The 16,823-nt window shown below is 53.8% G+C and overlaps 1 protein-coding gene across 2 annotated transcripts in view; it reads right to left on the bottom strand.

The window, feature by feature from the left end:
* The window catches only part of ARID1A (AT-rich interaction domain 1A), a 53,907-nt gene that overhangs the window by 3,216 nt on the left and 33,868 nt on the right, over nucleotides 1-16,823 (bottom strand). The window contains exons 5-19 of one of the 2 annotated variants that reach the window (XM_056509235.1): nucleotides 13,619-13,859; nucleotides 13,098-13,187; nucleotides 12,296-12,463; nucleotides 11,151-11,448; nucleotides 9,528-9,673; nucleotides 9,338-9,447; nucleotides 8,236-8,442; nucleotides 7,578-7,785; nucleotides 4,155-4,287; nucleotides 3,684-3,856; nucleotides 3,414-3,564; nucleotides 3,175-3,306; nucleotides 3,000-3,096; nucleotides 582-1,440; nucleotides 159-289 (exon numbers count right to left, since the gene is read on the bottom strand). In XM_056509235.1, the coding sequence (XP_056365210.1) occupies nucleotides 159-289; nucleotides 582-1,440; nucleotides 3,000-3,096; nucleotides 3,175-3,306; nucleotides 3,414-3,564; nucleotides 3,684-3,856; nucleotides 4,155-4,287; nucleotides 7,578-7,785; nucleotides 8,236-8,442; nucleotides 9,338-9,447; nucleotides 9,528-9,673; nucleotides 11,151-11,448; nucleotides 12,296-12,463; nucleotides 13,098-13,187; nucleotides 13,619-13,859 (3,144 nt within the window). Of the gene's footprint in view, nucleotides 1-158; nucleotides 290-581; nucleotides 1,441-2,999; nucleotides 3,097-3,174; nucleotides 3,307-3,413; nucleotides 3,565-3,683; nucleotides 3,857-4,154; nucleotides 4,288-7,577; nucleotides 7,786-8,235; nucleotides 8,446-9,337; nucleotides 9,448-9,527; nucleotides 9,674-11,150; nucleotides 11,449-12,295; nucleotides 12,464-13,097; nucleotides 13,188-13,618; nucleotides 13,860-16,823 lie in introns of both variants that reach the window. The other variant, XM_056509234.1, reaches the window with a different exon arrangement.

The raw sequence follows: 16,823 nt of genomic DNA, 5'->3' as shown, positions 1-16,823 counted from the left end.
TGCACACACACAGAGCCCTCAGGCCAGGGAGTGACCACTCACAGCCGCCCACACCCCTGCTCCACGTACAGAGGCTGCAGGAGCTGCTTGTGCCACTGGCAGAAACCCCTGCAGTACCAGCACTTCAAAGAGCTGCCCTAGAGAGCATCTGCACCCACCTGGTTGAGGTTGAAGGTCATGATGCTGTTGTCATCGTAGAGCAGGATGTTTATGGTATCTAAGGCCCATGTACTTTCAGCCAGCAGCCCCGACTTCAGAGACATCATCACTCTCCAGGCTTCAGGAGTTCCTGTAACATAAACATATGATACTTCCAGCTCCTGGAGTTTCAAAACAAAAAGGAGACACTTGATACTGCTTTTTGGACCTGTGAAGAGCAGAGCCTGCTTAAGATGACGTACAGGCTGTGTCTATCACCAACCTGCTGGCAGGCAATGCCAGAGTCAGAACACAATTAATCCACAAAAATGCCTTTTTTCTCTCAAAGCCAGCAGAGCCCCTCTTGGCAGGGTGGTACCAAAGGGCCAAGGCAGCAGCAATCCCCAGAAGGCTCCAGCAGAAGGGCAGCAGTTCCCTCTTACCGATATCTTTTGCCGTCAGCCGCCTCCTCTGCTTCAGCACGGGCTGCGTGGCCTCCACGGAGCCGGGGGGGAAGGTGATGTCCCGGCGGATCATGGGCGGCTGCACGGCTGCTGGTGCAATGTGCGAGGCGGGCACGGGCGGCCCCGCCTTCTGCATCTTCATCCCCGAGTGCAGGAACGGGGATTTACTGGGAGACGTGCGGTTCTCCAGAGGTCTGGGCAGAGGTGCTGGGCTGGATACCTGAGGAATGTGATTCTGCATGCTGGGGGGAGTCTGGTAGTTGGACTGGGGGGGCCTGGTCATGGGGGGCACGGGGGCGGAGGGGCCGTAGGGAGGTTGCCGGTTGCCGTGGGAAGGCCATGGTCCCTCGTGGTTGACCCTCTGATCCGAATGCAGGATCTCATCTGTTCGAGTGACCCCGTGGTAGGCGGGGCCCTGGGGCGCGGCGCCCGAGCTCTGCCGGTTGGGGTAACTGCCGTAGCCCAGCTCGTTCCTGCCCTGCCACAGCGGCCCCTGCTGCGGCCCCTCGGGCGCCGGCTGCATGCCCCCCATCATCTGTGGGGGGATGCTCTGCTGGGCGGTGCTGGCGCCGGCCGACACGCGCTCCCGGCCGAACTGGAAGGGGAACTGGCTCTGGCCGGCGCGGCGCTCGGCGGGGTAGGTGCTGCCGTACTGGTTGTACAGGTCCTGCTGTGGTGAGGGCTGCGCCGGCGGCTGCTGCTGCGGCTGCTGCGGCTGCGCCGGGGGCAGCGGCTGCTGTGGCTGCGGCTGGCCCGAGCTGTAGGGAACGCTGTAGAGCTCGCCCTCGTGCCGCTTGGCCGGGAGCCCGTAGCTGCCGTCCATCGGCCGCTTGTAGTTCTGTGGAGAGAGAGGCACACGGGGCTCTGTCAGGGCTGGGTGTGCTGGGAAAGGGGTTGGGGAAGTGATGGGACTGCCGGCCCTGGAGCTGGCAGGGATTTGTTGTCAGCGTGGGGATCCTCACACGTTGGACTCATTGATCCCAGAGGTCTTTTCCAACCTCAGTGATTCCATGAGGCAAACAAGCCAAAGCTCCGGGCAGAGTCCCCAGAGGCAGAGGATGTGCCCATGGCATGGCCTGGGAGAGGCTCTTGGCTCCCTGTTGGCCATACCCCATGTGAAAGTTGGATCAGTTGTTCCGTTTCACAAGCCAAGGCCAATTCCTTGTGGCTGCCTGGGGAGTTCCCCTGTGGATTCCACAAGGATGCCTCGGGGGCAGGAGTCTGCCCACAGGAAGGACTTTCCTGCAGAAAAGGCTCAGCTCTTCTCTGCATTCATCACGAACCAGACCAGACACTGGCACTTGCTTCCTTCCACATCCAGGATTTTTATCAGACCCTATTTCTCTCACACCTCCCAGGTTTCTGAAGAAGCATCAGACAAAATGCATTGAAAACTGTTGTACTTCCTGCTTCTTCCCTTCCTGTGGATTTCAAAACACGTTGCTCAAAGGAGCAAGGAGGCTTCTCACCCCTAATTCTTTTAAGTGCAAACGGAGTAACAGCCAATTGCTGAGACCAAATTAAAATCCAGGATCTCTCTGGCCTCCGAGGTCTGAGCTGTAGCTGCTGTGGAGGCTGTTCAGACACTCCACGGTCATAACTGGCTTCAGATGGAGCTCTAGGGCTTCAAAGATGACAAGTTCCAGAGTAACTCGAACTCTTGGCTCTGAGCCCCGTGGCTCTGGTTGCAGCGCCAAACTGCAGAGCAGTTGGAATTATTCTTAGCACGGCTCAGTGAGTGCCCTCTCTATACTCTCCTAAACCATAAGATTTAAAATTATCAGGAAAACATTATGGGTCCTGGCATGGCTACAAAGAGCAAGTCCCATGTGAGGATTAGGGAAAGGGATACACATTCATTCAAACTGTCCTGGAACAAACCTGGTGGGTTTGGGAATAGCAAGGAGGAGGGGAGAGCAGGGCAGTGGGGTCTGAAGCCTCTGGCTGCAGGATGAGAAAAATCAAAAAAATCCCCTGGTTTGTGCAGAACAATCTACCTGAAACAGCTCTCCTGAATGATCTAGGACTTACTCCAAAGAAACTCATCACTTGGACCAAAAGTGTTACGGAAACAGGATGGGATTCAGAAAGTTCCAGAGAGACAGAGAAGCCCAATAAAACTTCCTTTAAAAAATTGTTTTCAAATGGGAAAAATGTCCCCTGTATAAAATCAGGTTGGACAGGGCTTGGAGCACCCTGGGAACGTGTTCCTGCCATGGCAGGGGGTGGCACTCGATGGGCTTTGAGATCCCTTCACCCAAGCCATTGTGTGATTCTGTGATGAGGCGCCTAATTCTTCACATTCATAGAGCCCAGAGAGTTTTCATCCTCCCCTCTTCCCAACCAGTAGAGACAAAACTCTCAGCTGAGCCAGTCAGTCTGCCTGGGATCACCCACCTGCTGCTGCTGCTGATACATGGTGGTTTGCTGGCTGGGGAAGGGGCTGCCCGAGGTTGTGCCTTGAGTGGAGAATTGATTGCCATAGGAATCATGTCTGGAGAAGAGAGAGACGTGTGAGTGTCACTGAGCCGGGCTGGGAGCCCTGGCTGGGGACAGCAGCCCCTTCACAGACCTTTGCTGCTGCTGCTGCTGCTGGGGGTAGCGGCTGGGCGAGTACATGCCCGAGTCGGGCGTGGAGGGCAGGATGCTGGGCTGGGGGGTCCCGCTGCCCAGGCTGCCCTCGGCTCCCATCCCGGGCTCCGTCCTGCCAGGGAACACAGAACAAAACCCCAGGTCACTCAGGATCCCTCAGTGCAGGGGGGAGCTCAGCACAGCCCTGCTGTGCCCAGGGGGTCCCGGGGCAGCACCCACCTGACTCTGTCATAGGGGGCTCCGTAGGGGTAGTGCTGCCGCTGGCCCATGGCCATATTGGCCATGCCCGGGCCGGCAGTGCGGTTGTAAGGGTCACCCATGCCACTGGTGGGGCCCTGCCCTGAGGACATGAAGGGATCGCTTCCAGGAGCTGCAACAGAGAGGGAACCAGTGAGCACGGCCAGCTGTGCCCTGGGAGCACAGCTGAGCTGCTGGGGTGTCCCCAGCACACCAGGCAGGCAGGGGGCTCCAGGGAGGATGGTCCCTCACCTTTCCTCATGCTGCTGTAAGGATCTTTATTTGGCTCGTACGACATGCGACCCATCATGTCAGAGGTATTCATGCTGGGCTGGTACCCTGCGTTCGGAGTCAGGGAGTTCCGCTTCTGGAACGTGGCGTCGCTGCCGTCTGCAAAGGCATCCTGCAGGCCCACCGAGTTACTCCTGTCCCAAAAACCCCACAAAGACCACGTCACACAGGTACTCAGGGTACTCCTCCTCACAAGCTCCCCCTCCGGTGCTGCCATCCCCTCCAAGGGCCACAGACCCAAGAGGAACTGCCCTTCCACAGCTCTGTCCTCAGACCCAACCCCAAAATTAAAGAATATTTACACACAACACTGCTGTCAGCATGAAGGAAGGAGCAAAGCGATGGAGTCCCACCAAAACAGGTACCCAAGGGCCCAATATCTGCAGCAGAGACCCAGAGTAATCTCAGCCCCAGCAGTGGCTTCATCCATACCTGATGCCTGGCAAAGGGGGCATCTGACTGTGTGGCGTTGACGCTGGAGTCGGTGGCTTCAAGTCTCCTCCTTCTGCCATGGAGCTGCTGGTGGACTGAGGTGTCTGGGGGCCCTGCATGGAGCCTGAACCCGCTGCAGGAGGAGCAAACATGGGGTCAGCAGCTTTGTACCTCATGGATGCAGCCCTGAAGCTCCCAGAACATCAGCCTTGAGAACAGAGTGTCCTTTGAGGAAGGGACAGGTGAACTTTGCCAAAAAAGCACGAGGAGCTCAACAGTTCAAGGCCAGGCTGGGCCAGGCTCCTCAGAAGAACCTAAAGCTGAGAAGTTGTGTCTCTGCTCATCTTAACCCCTTTTCCACACCCTGGTCCTGTGTGATGCTTCCCACGTTATCCATCAGAGGCTGAGGCTCTGGAGATGCTTTGGAGTGGCAGGAAGATGGGGCTCTGTGTCAAGTGACAACCCCTGCTGTCCCTGTCACCTTCACGTCCCCCCAGCCAGGAGGGGATCTGAGCCCTGTCCTGGGAGTCTCAGGATCTCCCCAGTGATGTAAACCTCAGCTGAAACCACCAAGTATCTCTGAAGGAGGCTCCTCTGCCTGCTCTGCCCTTCCAGAGCAGTGAACTCCCAGCGCAGACCCTCCCAAGGAATCCTGGAGCAGGGAATGCCGGATCTTTCACTGCAGCACAAAACCTGTCCAGCAGGTTCCCTGCCAGTCCCAGCCCCTGAGCTTTCTGCTCCAGTGAGCTTTGAGCAAAGCCCTGTGTGTAATCCAGCTGTGCAGCAGCTCTCCCCCGGCCCGGGATCGCTGTGGCAGCAGCAGCTCAGGTTCAGCCGCTCCTCGCAGCTGGCAGGAGCTGAACTCTTAATTAATGTTTCCATTAGTTCCGTCCCCAGCACCCGATATCCCCGAGCTGCAGCCCTGCTGGCTGATGAGTCATTTCAGCTATTCATTAAAATCCTCCGAGGTCACGTCCAGGGCATGTTTGTTTACACCCCACCTTCCTGGCACCCTGTCCTCTGCTCGGTGACTCCCTCCAGCCCGGGGAGCTCCTGGGCAGCTCCATTCACAGCCCCTCCCTGGCAGCCCAGCCCTGCTGCTTCCCCCAGGAATTGGCTGTGGCAGGGCAGGAAGAGGCCCCAGACATTCCCCAGACATTCCCTGCGTCGCTGCCATTTGGTGTCTGTCCCCAGCTCCCCTCCCTCCCACTCACAAACCCACACTGAGCTGGAGCAGGGCCAGCTCCACGCTCTGGGAATTCAAACCCGAGGAGCCTCCCTGGGGACTCTGCCAGAGGGAACCTGCAGAGCTTCCAGGAACCTCCCAGTGCCCACGAGGGAATTCCAGTTCCCAATGGGAACACTGCTGGGTGTTGAGGGGGTGATGGACACTGCAGGGGATGGCTCTGGCACCTGTGCAGCCCCAGAAGGGGTTAATGGAGAATGGCACAGTGCAATCCTCACCATCCCAAAGCTCTGCAGGAGTTAATTTGGCAGAACAGACTGGAATGAAGAGCAAGGCAATGCCAACAGGTTGTGAGGTCTGCAAGGACAGCACAGACTTCAAATGATGAAATGGCTTCAGAATGTCCCCGTGCTGTGCACAGGTTTGCAGGCAGGGAATTTGTTCTCACCCAGATGATCCCTGGGGACAGGGCTCTGTGTGTGTGGAGCCTGCAGGAGGAGCAGCATCCAGGACTCCATACTGCCCAGGGCTCTGCAGCCACTTCTGCCCTGCCCCACACCCCCAGGCCCTGAGAGCAAGAAAAGGAAAGTGAAAGAGGAGCAGGGACAGGCTGGGTGATTCAGCAGAAAGGATCAGAGCCACCAGCCAGGCTCAGGGCTGCCTCTGCACATTCCCAGCTGGGGGAGGCTGGAGCAGGGTGAGGTGGAGAAGGGTTTTTGGAAACACAGCAGAGTCCTCTCACAGCAGGACCCAAACGTGCAGAGGTTGGGTAAGGAGCCCTGCAAATTCCTTTGCTGGTGTGCTGGAGCAGGAGCTCAGCGCAGGAGGCAGAGCCAGGACCTTCCCAAACAAAACCAAACAAAAACTGATGCAGCACCTAATCCACTCTGACACACACCTAGAGCTACAAGTCCAAAGTGGCTTCCTGAAAGTCTCAGCTCTCTCCAAATGAACTCCAAATGCTCTCAACATCTTTGTTCCACTGCCTCAGGGGGGCAAGAAAGAGGTTTTGGAAAGAAAGTGGGGCTGGATTTGTGGTCTAGTTTGAGCAGAACTCAGACACCACTTTGGACAGGTTTGTCTAATGGCACAAAAGTGACTTTATCTTGCAGAACACACTCAGGACGAAGCTCCACTGGGGCAGGTTTCCTGACCAGTAACAAGACATGATTAATTCTCTTTAAAACCCCCTCCTGTAGCTGAAAGGAGAGAGAAATGTGCCCAGCAGAGCCCTGGGACAAGCCCACTGCCACTGAAGGGTTCAGCAGGGCTGGGACACAACTGCACTGCACTCAAAGAGGTTCATTATTCCACTCCTCAGCAGCCAGACAAAGATGGTGCCAGGTTTCAGAACCAAAAAAGCATATTTTTTTTGCAAACACTATAGGAACTTCAAAGCAGATTAAGTTTTAATTTCACCTACATGAGCAAGCAAGCTCCTGACCAGAAAAAGCATCTGAAGTTTTTTAGTTATAAGACAAACTGGAAAGCTCAAGCTTAAAGAAGAGTTGGCAAATCCAGCAGCAATTCAAGCAATGAACTCAATGCAAATGAGACAGAAAGGATCCGAATTTCCAAAGAGTACAACATGCATGGCTGGCCTGGATGTCTTTTCTTTTTTTTTTGTTTAACAAATCTGAATTGAGCATTATGCTTAAATATTCAGAAACAGGAGCACCCCATCAAACCTGGAACAGCAGCAAAGATTCATTTCAAAGGGCTTGATTCCCAAAGCACCCAGCTTGTCACAGACCTGCAGTGCTCAGAGCCTCAGAAATTCCCCCCTGGCTCCTGCTGAGGGCTGAGAGCAGAATGCTGAGCAAGGTGAGTGCACAGCCTCTGCTCCCAGCAGGTACCACTGGCAAGACCCAAACCAGCACAGCCTCTGCAGGGGGACCCCAAACAGGAGCAGGGACAGGGGCTGCTCTGGGGATCTCCTTGCAGGGAAACTCCAGAGCTCTCTCTCCACCAGATCCTCACCAGCAGAGATGCAGCAGCAAGCAGAGGTGTGTCTGTGTTTGTGTGTGTGTATTTTTTAGGTTTTTCTTTTTCTCAAGCCTAGTCCAGAGCTTGGACACACAAAACTGAACTATCCCAAGAAGCCCAATTCCCTCCCAGTCTCATTCCCAAAACATTTTTCTCCTACACAAGCAGAGAACAGCTGAGGCTTTTGTGGCAGTTTGGAGAGAACCTGCCTACACATCCCCTGCACACCTGGAACCAGGCTCTGGCCTCACCTGGAGATGGAGGCTGGATCTTGGTCTGGGACTTCTTGGAGTCAGCAGCTGCGAAGATGTCGGGAGGGGGATCCTCGCCGCGCTCGATCTTGCACTCGAAGGCGTACAGGCACTGGATGTACTGCTTCTTCAGAGAGCTGGCTGCACTGCTCGACGTGCCCACGTTCAGGTTCGTGGCCAGCTCACGCCACTTCTTGTTCTTGTTGACCTGCACAAGCAAACAGGAGGCTCTGAACTCCAGATCCCAGCTGTGCCTCCTCCAGGAGGAGACATGGACCCTCCCCAGCTCACACAAGGGATGCAGTCAGGGCTAAGCAGAGCAAGCCCAAAACTGCTCAACTCCCTTTTCACCTAGAGAAAACTCGGATTTACAGGGGCAGATTGCAAATCAAATCAATCATGAGGTCAGCTGACAGCCAGATGCAAAAACAAAGACAGTGTCACCAAACTCTGCACTGGACAAAGCAGGGGACAAGGGCTGGAATTGGATCTGGCCCCAGACAGAGGCAGAGCAGGGATCTGGCTCACTTTTAAGTGAGTGGTGGGTGCTGGGCTTTATTTACAGAACTAAAACACAGATAAAACGTGGCTGAATGGAAAGTCATGGCTCACATCTGGCCACAAAAGTGATTTCTGTGCCCTGCCTGGGGTCACTGACCTGAGTCAATCCCCCAATCTCCTTGACTGAGATGTAGAGCCTGTACAGGTCCAGGGGCTTCCTGCCCACAGCTGGCAGGTTGGTCATGCCCATGGCCTTCTCCTCAGTGAAGGCCAGGTACCGATCCACCCACAGCTTCCTCTCGGGCTCCCCGCCCAGCTCGTACAGTTTGGTGATCTTCTCGTTGGTGGTAGTTGAGGAACTGGACTTCTGGGAGAAGGAAAGACAGATCAGGACTGAGCAGCAGCACTGCAGCTGCTCCAGGTCCCAGGTGGAATCCTGGCCCTGCTCCCTCCCATGCTGTCCCTATCTCGTGTCCTTCCCCACCTGGAGCAGAGGCAAAGGTTGCTCTGGCATTCCAAACCCTTACTTAGAAATGAGCTCCTGAATAGAGGTGCTCCTCAAATCTGCTGAACCCTGTTCCCAGGTGAACCCTAGACCCAAAACTGAATGTGTTCATGGCACGTGAGACAATCCTTCCACTGCACAGACCAGGACAGAGCAGCCCTGATTTCTGGCCAAGAGCATGCAAGTTCTCTTTTGCCATAAATAAGAGGCAGGTGCCAGAACACAGGAGCAGATGTGAGAGATCTCCTGGATCTTCCTGCTGCTGGCACAGGGATCAAACCTGCTGAGCATTTGTTTTCCTCCAGGTAGCAAAGGAGGAGACCAAGGGCTCAGAAACTGCTTTTTTGGTGGTTCTTTTGAAACTGGTAGCAGCAATGCAAAGGAAAACACTCCCTGAAGAACTTGTTTGCCTCCCTCTTCTGGCTTTAACACAGGATTAGTAAGAGGTTTGTTTGTGAAACAACTGCAACACTTCAGTTACCACGTCCCAGCTGAGAGCTGGCTTGCTCCAGGCCCACTCCACCAGCAAACTCAGGTTTGTTTACACTGCTTTTGGCACTTTCACTGTGGCAGGTAATAATTCCTAATACCCAGTTTGTTTTCCAAGTGAAATCCATTACTCCCATAGGACTGGGAAAAGCTCCCCTCCATCTCTCACACTGCTCAATCCAAGAGAACATACAACACACGGCTTTATTTCCCTGGATGCTGAAGAGGATGGGAGTCAATGAAAACAAAACCCAGAACATTTTACCTTTGACTTGGATTCTGCTTTGGGCGTCCCATCTGCCTTGTTGTTCATTTTAGTTGCAGGTGTTAATTTGACATCCCCCAGTCCCATCATTTCAGGGCTTGCTGCCATCCCTGGGGAGTTAAAGGAACCTTTAACACTGGTTCTCCTTCCAATGCAATGAAGTCAGTGAAACCCTGAAGCTCTGGCTTACCTGCAGAGTTGTTGGCCATGTTGCCCCCCATGGGGTAAGGTGGGCCCTGGGGGTTTATCATGCCAGCCATGCTGTTAATTCCCTGCCCATAGGGAGGTCCAGTGCCCATCATTCCCCCCTGATTCATGTTGGGATAACCAGGAGGCCTAGAGGAGGCAAGGAACAGACATTTATTCCACATATTAAGCACTAGGAAAACACCTTCTGAGGAAGCAGTTTTGCAAAAAGAAACCTAAAAAGGACATGGAGAAGTGACTTGCCCCAAACCATTTTTCCAAGAGAAGAACAAAGATCAGGTGCTCTTGTAAAGTCACACTTAAGAGAAAAGAGGATGCAAACCCTTTGGAAAGTGGGACTTGACCTCTGACCAGTTTCGCCCTTCATCTTTGTTCTCCAACACCCACAAACTGAGGCTCATTTCAGTTGTTAAAATGCCTTTAACCTGCAGACTCTGCAGCCCTGGGCAGTGAAGTGAGAGTAGGATCTAGAATCATGGAATGGCCTGGGTTGGAGAGCTGTTTTCCATGTATTTCAAACCTCCCACACAACTGTGGCTCAAACTTCTTCCCCAAAGGATCAGGCTTGGGTGCCCTTATTGGGGTTTGGGAATTTGAGCTTGGCAGCCCCAGGTAAAAGCAGGAGGTTGCAGGAGCAACCTCAGGTGGGGATAAAGAGCAGTGTCCAGTCAGACAACAAATACATCCACCAGTTCTGGGAGAACCCAATTCAGGAGCACGTTCATGGCTCCCATGGCATCCTGGTAGGCCACACACACCTACTCTGAAATGGGCAATAGAGGAAAAAACAACCACAGAAAATAGTGCAGAGTTCAGAGCTGAATTCCAGCTCCTTTCCCACAGCTGCTCATCAAGGCCCTAAAAGGAAGAAGTTCCTGACACTGGACAAGCAGTGTCTTGGATCAGACACAGCTGGGTGGCTGCTAGATTTAGGGGCAGCATCTCCAAATCACCCAGGGAACAGAGAAGGCCAGAAATCAAAATGCAAAAACAACTGAAGGGATCTCAGAGTTAAAAAATTTCACCTACGAACATTAAAAATTCTCTCAGTGTGTCATAAATTATGTACAGAGTGCTTGAATGGTTTGGGTTGGACAGACCCTAAAGATCATCCCCTGTTCTACCCCTGCATGGGCAGGGACACCTCCCACTGTCCCAAATGCTCCAGGCCCAATGTCCAGCCTGGCCTTGGGCACTGCCAGGGGTGGGGCACTGCCACAGCTGCTCTGGGCATTCCAACACAGCTCCTGCAGGCTTTACCCTCTTCCTTTAACACTTCCCTTGAGAACTAAAGGTCCAGGAGGGACAGACCTCCAGGATGGACCAACCTTTGGGAGGGACAGACCCCCAGGAAGGACAGACAGACCCCAAGGAGGAACAGAAGCCCCTGTGGGCACTGCCCCAGCCCCTGGCAGTCCCTGGCAGCTCCCTGGCAGCCCCATGCCCCTCCATGTCCGTACCTGTTCTGGATGGAGTTGGCAGACCCTGGGAAGGACAGACAGACCCCCAGGAAGGACAGGCTCCCCCAGAAGCCCCTGTGGGCATTGCCCCAGCCCCTGGCAGTCCCTGGCAGCCCCTTGGCTCCCCCTGCCCCCCGTGCCCGTACCTGTTCTGGATGGAGTTGGCCGCCGCCGCGTGCATGGCAGCAGCCGCCGCCTCCTGCGCCTTGCGGTTCATGGCGGGCGGGGGGCACATCCCGCTGCCCACCTGGGGGGGCATGCTGCCCATGTTGGGCCCGTAGGGCCGGCTGCCCATGGCCCCGTGGGCCATCCTGCCCGGGGGCAGCCCGCTGTAGGGCGGCACCGCGCTCTGCCCGTGCAGCTGCGGGTTGATGCTGCCCCCCATGGCCGCGCCGGGGTAGCTGGCGTTGGACATGGCGTTGTAGTTGGGCTGCCTGGGGTAACCTGGGGAGAGAGCAGGGGCAGCAGGGTCACACAGCCAGCTTGGATCACCCTGGGAATGTTCCACCAGCCTGGATCACCCTGGGAATCTTCCACTAGCCTGGATCACCCTGGGAATCATCTAGCAGCCTGGATCACCCTGGGAAGCTTCCACCAGCCTGGATCACCCATGGGAATCTCCTACCAGCCTGGATCACCCTGGGAAGCTTCCACCAGCCTGGATCACCCTGGGATGCTTCTATCAGCAAATGTTTAAAGATTGCACACGGAGATGAGGGGGAGTGTTCGCACCTCAACACAAAGTCAAAGTACTTGGATATAAGCCACAAAAAATGTGTTTTGACACAGCCAAGTAACAACATCGATTTGGAGGCTGCCTGAAACTCTCCCAAACCTCAACCCAGCACAGAGAGCTAAATGGTCCAGGACAGGATGGAAAAGCCCACATTACGCTTTCCCAAAACAGGCACCACTTCATCACCTCCCTCTCCAAAGAGAGCCATCCCTTTGTCACAGTTACATGGGAGGCACAACCTGCTTACTCCTAATACAGGAGGAAGAATCCCACTTTTAGAAGTACAGCTATCCCTGAAAGCCACATATTCCATCAATCCCAACAGGAGCAAAGCTCTGGTATCACCCACAGATTAAGAGGGGACAAATCCAATCATTCATCATGGAGTGGTTTGGAAGGGACCTTGAAGATCATCCCGTGGGCAGGGATCTTCCTCCATCCTGGCTTGCTCCAACCCAGCCCTGAACACCTGCGGGGATGGGGCAGCCACAGCTTCTCTGGGAGCCCCAAGAAGGCAGGAGGACAGAGAGAGGCCTGTGCTGGCCCTGTGCCCACCTTGAGGTCCATACTGGCCGCCCTGGGGCCCATAGCTGCCCATGGAGTTCTGCTGGTAGGGCCCCATGCCCGCGTGCATCTGTGCCCCCGAGGACTGCCGGGGGGACAGCGCCGAGCCGGGCTGGGGGGAGCTGTACTGGGGCATCTGGGGGTTCCTCTGCATGTAGCCTGCACACCAGGAGGGAGAAAGGGGGAGAACATTAGTGCAAAGCATCCAGAGCTGCCACAGCTCACACTTGCACCAGCCCCCTGTGCTGACAAAATCTTTCCAGCAACAGCCTGGACACATTGTAGTGGTTGCATTAAGGAGCCAGTGTTATCTGAGCAGATAACAGATCCAATTTCCTGTTTTAGCCAGAAAAAAAAATCCCTCAGTGTCACAGCAGAAGCCAGCACAGCTCTGCAAATCCTTGGGGCTTCTTGTTTTTGGTATTTGTTCACTTGTTTTGTTTTCTCAGGGTGACAACTCTATACCTTCAGCCAGGATAGCTGAAATTTTACATGCATTTTCCCCCCCAAAATATTACTTTCTTTTAGGGGAAAGGCACACAATATTTTTGTGAGCACCCCTTGTTTTGAAGCTTAAAGAAAGCTGCTAAGAAACCAGAGAAAACATCTTAGAAGCCAAAGTTTGGATGGAACATTCAGAGGCCAAACAGCCACCAACAGCTGAATTTACTGCAAGGTGTCTGTAACCCTGGGGCAGTTTCCAGTGCTCTCTCCCACAGAATGCACATCCCCAGGCCAGGTGATTGAACAAACCCCCAGAGCAGTGAGCAGGGCCCAGTGCCCAGTGACCCACCTCGGTCCTGCGCGATGCTCGCCTGGTTCATGGAGGGGTGCAGGATGGTGTCCGACTGCCCGCTGGGAGGGCGGGGAGGCATCTGATTGCCTGGGCCACAGAAAGCACAGAGAGCATCAGCAGCTGCTCTGCACAGCCCCTGCAGGCTGCAGAGCCACATCCCAGCACCCCAAAGCACCCCAGGACAAAGGGAGGGTGGCCACAGCGAGGAGCAACAGCAACCACAGTGCTCACATCAGGCTGGGGCAGGGGCACTGCTGGGCCAGCAGCACCCACCCAGTCCTGGGCAGCTGTAGAGCTCTCACACCAACCAACGAGCTCAGAGGAGCTCAGAGACCACACAGTGCTGACAATGGGCTGCTCTTCTCTACTGGGCACCAGAGTCCAGCCCCAGCAGAGCCAGAGGTGAGAGAGGAGAGAGGAGAAAGGTAAGAGGAGAGAGAGGAGAGAGAAGAGAGGAGAGAGGTGAGAGGAGAGAGAAGTGACAGGTGAGAGGAGAAAGGTGAGGGGTGAGAGGTTACCTGGGACTGCAGCAGGGGAGAGGGGGCCGGAGCGGGACTGAGCAACGCTGGCTGGAGATCCAACTGGGGAGGGGGAGGGTCCTCTGATGCCTGGCAGGTGAGGAGAGGTATGTGGCGAGAAAGGAGACTGAGCTGGGTTACTCTGCTCTCCTTGGCTGCTGGAAATCCCTGATGTGCTTACTCCAGGGCTCAGGGCTCCTTCTGTCCCCATGGGCAGGTCATCTATGGAACCAGACAGGTCCTGCAGGGCACAGAAACACGTCAGAAATCCCAGAGCCACGGGGTCTCACTTATCTCACACACCGTTTGTCCCTGGGCACGCTGCACACAGGAGTCACTGGGCTCTGGCTGGTACCAAAGGCTGCTGCAGACTGAAGTCTGAACCCAGGAGCCCCTGTGTTGGTTTGCTGCTTGCCCAAACAACTGGATAATTCTCCTCCTTGCTGCTTTTAATTCAGTTTAGAGGTGGGAAATTAAAGAATGCATCAACAGCACACGTAAAAGTGCAAACACAGGAGACAGTCCATGTGATCATGGCTTGGAAGGGAAACGTGGCTCAGCCTCTGAAAGACAGAAAACTCCTGCCTCACCATAATTAATTCATAAACCTCCTATGAGCTGGGAAACTACTCACTTGAGATGGATAAAAACAAACTAAACAGAGATTTAAAAGAAAACCATAAAATACTCTTCAGGGTTCCCACTTCCCTTTCTTCAAAGACAGCAAAAATTAGCAGTTACTGCATCAACCTGTAAAGTTGAGCTTTTCTCGAAGGCAAGGCTAGAAAACACCCTTCCTCCTGCATGCATTCACCTTGGAGAAGAAAAGCACAAAAAGCCTGGGAGAGCTGAAACCTCCAATTGCCACAGCAGCAAAGCAACAGCATCAAACCCAGCTGGCAGTTGTGGAAATGGGGACAATTCCAAGGAGTGATGTGCAGATCCAGCGTGCCCAAGTGTGCTGGCTGGTTGGGAACAAGGAGCAGCAGCTGCTCAGCCTGGCCTGCACTCGGGGAGGCAGGAGCAGCCCAGAGGAAGTGGCAGTGTTTGAACAGAAAGCTGGGGAGTTGTAACTGTTCCAGGGATTAGATAAAATCTCTGCCAGAGGTTCAAAGGATCACGGCAGGTGAAGATGTGGAGGCCAAAGCTTACCAGGACTTCACTTACCCTTCCTAAGTCTTGGAGAGCAATCAGCTCTGGATCAGAAGGGTTCTGGGTGAGCCCTGAGGGAATCCCAGGTCATTCTCCCTGCACAGAACTCAGCTGAACAGCACAAGCAGAGCCAACCTCATTTAAACCCCACAGAGAAAGGCCGAGGCAGCTGATAAATCACCTGGACACCCTGGTTTCATTTACACTGACAGCACAACTCCTGCTCCAGCAGCAGCTCAGGGAATGTTTTCCCAGCTCTGGCAGTGCAGGTGGACCTGGAACACCAGAACTGCAACTCACAACTGGGGAGCAGAGCCCTCCCAGCCACCACCTGCTGCCAGGGGCTGTGGCAAGGCTCTGACAGCACACCCAGGACGTGCAGTCATGGACAAGTGGAACTGTGGAGGAAGAAAAGCCAGCACGGGTGACACCCAGCACCTCATCCCCCCGTGGCACAGGCACACTCAGAGGGCAGAGCTGGCCTCAGCACCACCTTCAGTGTGGCAATTTCCTCTGTTTTAATGGAATTTGAACAAAATGCTTCTAACAAATGCTGGCAAGTGTTACACTGGAGCTGCAGAGCCCAGACACTTGGTGGGATCATTTAGTGAGAGCGTGTCCTCCCTCCCCTTCCATTACTGCTCCTGTTGGAGAGCTCATTTCCTGCACCACAGTCTCTGAGGTATATTTGCTTACTGCTCAAGTATTATCTTCCTAAGGGAAAAAAAAAGGCTTTGTTTTATTTCAATGAAAGCTAAAAAACTGCAGAAAAAGCCTAAAAATAGTGTCTGAGATCTCTTGCAATTTTCACTATTTTCCTATTGTAACATCAAAAGCATTGCTCCTTTATGCAGCTATTTGGGTGTTTTTCCCTGGACAACTTTGACAAATCCCACATTCCTACTGTGGAAACCATCTGAAGTGGGAGTACAGAGACATTATTTCCGACATTTTGCATTAAAAAGCATCAACCAACACAAACAATCAAGAGCAAAACACAGATTTACTACACCCAACTGCAGCCACTGGTACAAGACACACAAAGATTCCCCCAGAACCCATGAAGGGATCAGAATGCCAGAAACCAGTTCAGTCCAGCCTACAACAGGATGGAAATACTGCCTTGTCCCGTCAATGAAGGTAGTTTCAGTTTGAATCACCAAGTGCATCCAAACACTTTCCCTCATCACTGAAATGAAGCTGAAGGCCAAATCCATTTCCAGCTCTGGAACTGTGCATCACATAAGCTCCTGGTGCTGGGGATTTCAGAGCACTTAAACCCGAGAGCAGAGGGGCAGTGCCTGGGCTGCAGAGATGAGAGGCTTTTAGACTCAAAGGAAAAAAAAAACCACATTAAAAATGTGCACCTGAGACAAATACTGGCATGAAAGAACAGACAGAGAGTAAGTGTGCAAGGTGAAATGGGAGTTTCCTTCCTTTATCTGGGTAAGTGCTTCTCCAAGAGGCAAGAGAGAAGATTTTGGGTGGAAGGAGCTGGGGATGTGTGGAGGTCACTGCTCCATGGCCTGGGCAATAGTCTACATGAACTGGGCAGCCTGGGAGGGCAAGGCTTGGAAATGCCAGACACGAAAATATCTGCAAGACATGAAATGAAGGAATGTTAAAAACAGTTTGAAAATTAACTCCTGAGAAGCAGATAACAATCTGCAGAGCTCATGTCTTCGACCTTGCCTGGGTATCAATGCTTCAGTACTTTCAGTATTTAAAAACATCCCATTTTAATGAAGCAGGTGGGTGCTGGGGGGCTGCACCCTGTGCATTGCTGACACCCCCTGAGGGACCCCCAGGGGAACAGCAGAGCTTCAGCTGAGCACCAGGCCCCCAGATGATCAGTTCAAATGAGTTTAAAGTGAATTACACATCCCCCTTCCCCAGCTGCTGGGACATCAGCTGAAACAGGACTGTGAAAATCAAGTAACTCCTGAAGTGAGTTCCACCTCCAAAGACATGTAAGTTTTATGAATTCCAACAATAAAGTCATTTCCCAGCAAAGAAGGGTTCTGCCAGCACAGCAGCATTTTCTGAGTGTGTT

The sequence above is a fragment of the Oenanthe melanoleuca genome, chromosome 23, assembly GCF_029582105.1.
Source record: "Oenanthe melanoleuca isolate GR-GAL-2019-014 chromosome 23, OMel1.0, whole genome shotgun sequence".
Taxonomy (NCBI): Eukaryota; Metazoa; Chordata; class Aves; order Passeriformes; family Muscicapidae; genus Oenanthe; species Oenanthe melanoleuca.
This window is presented reverse-complemented; position numbering and strand designations above follow the sequence as displayed.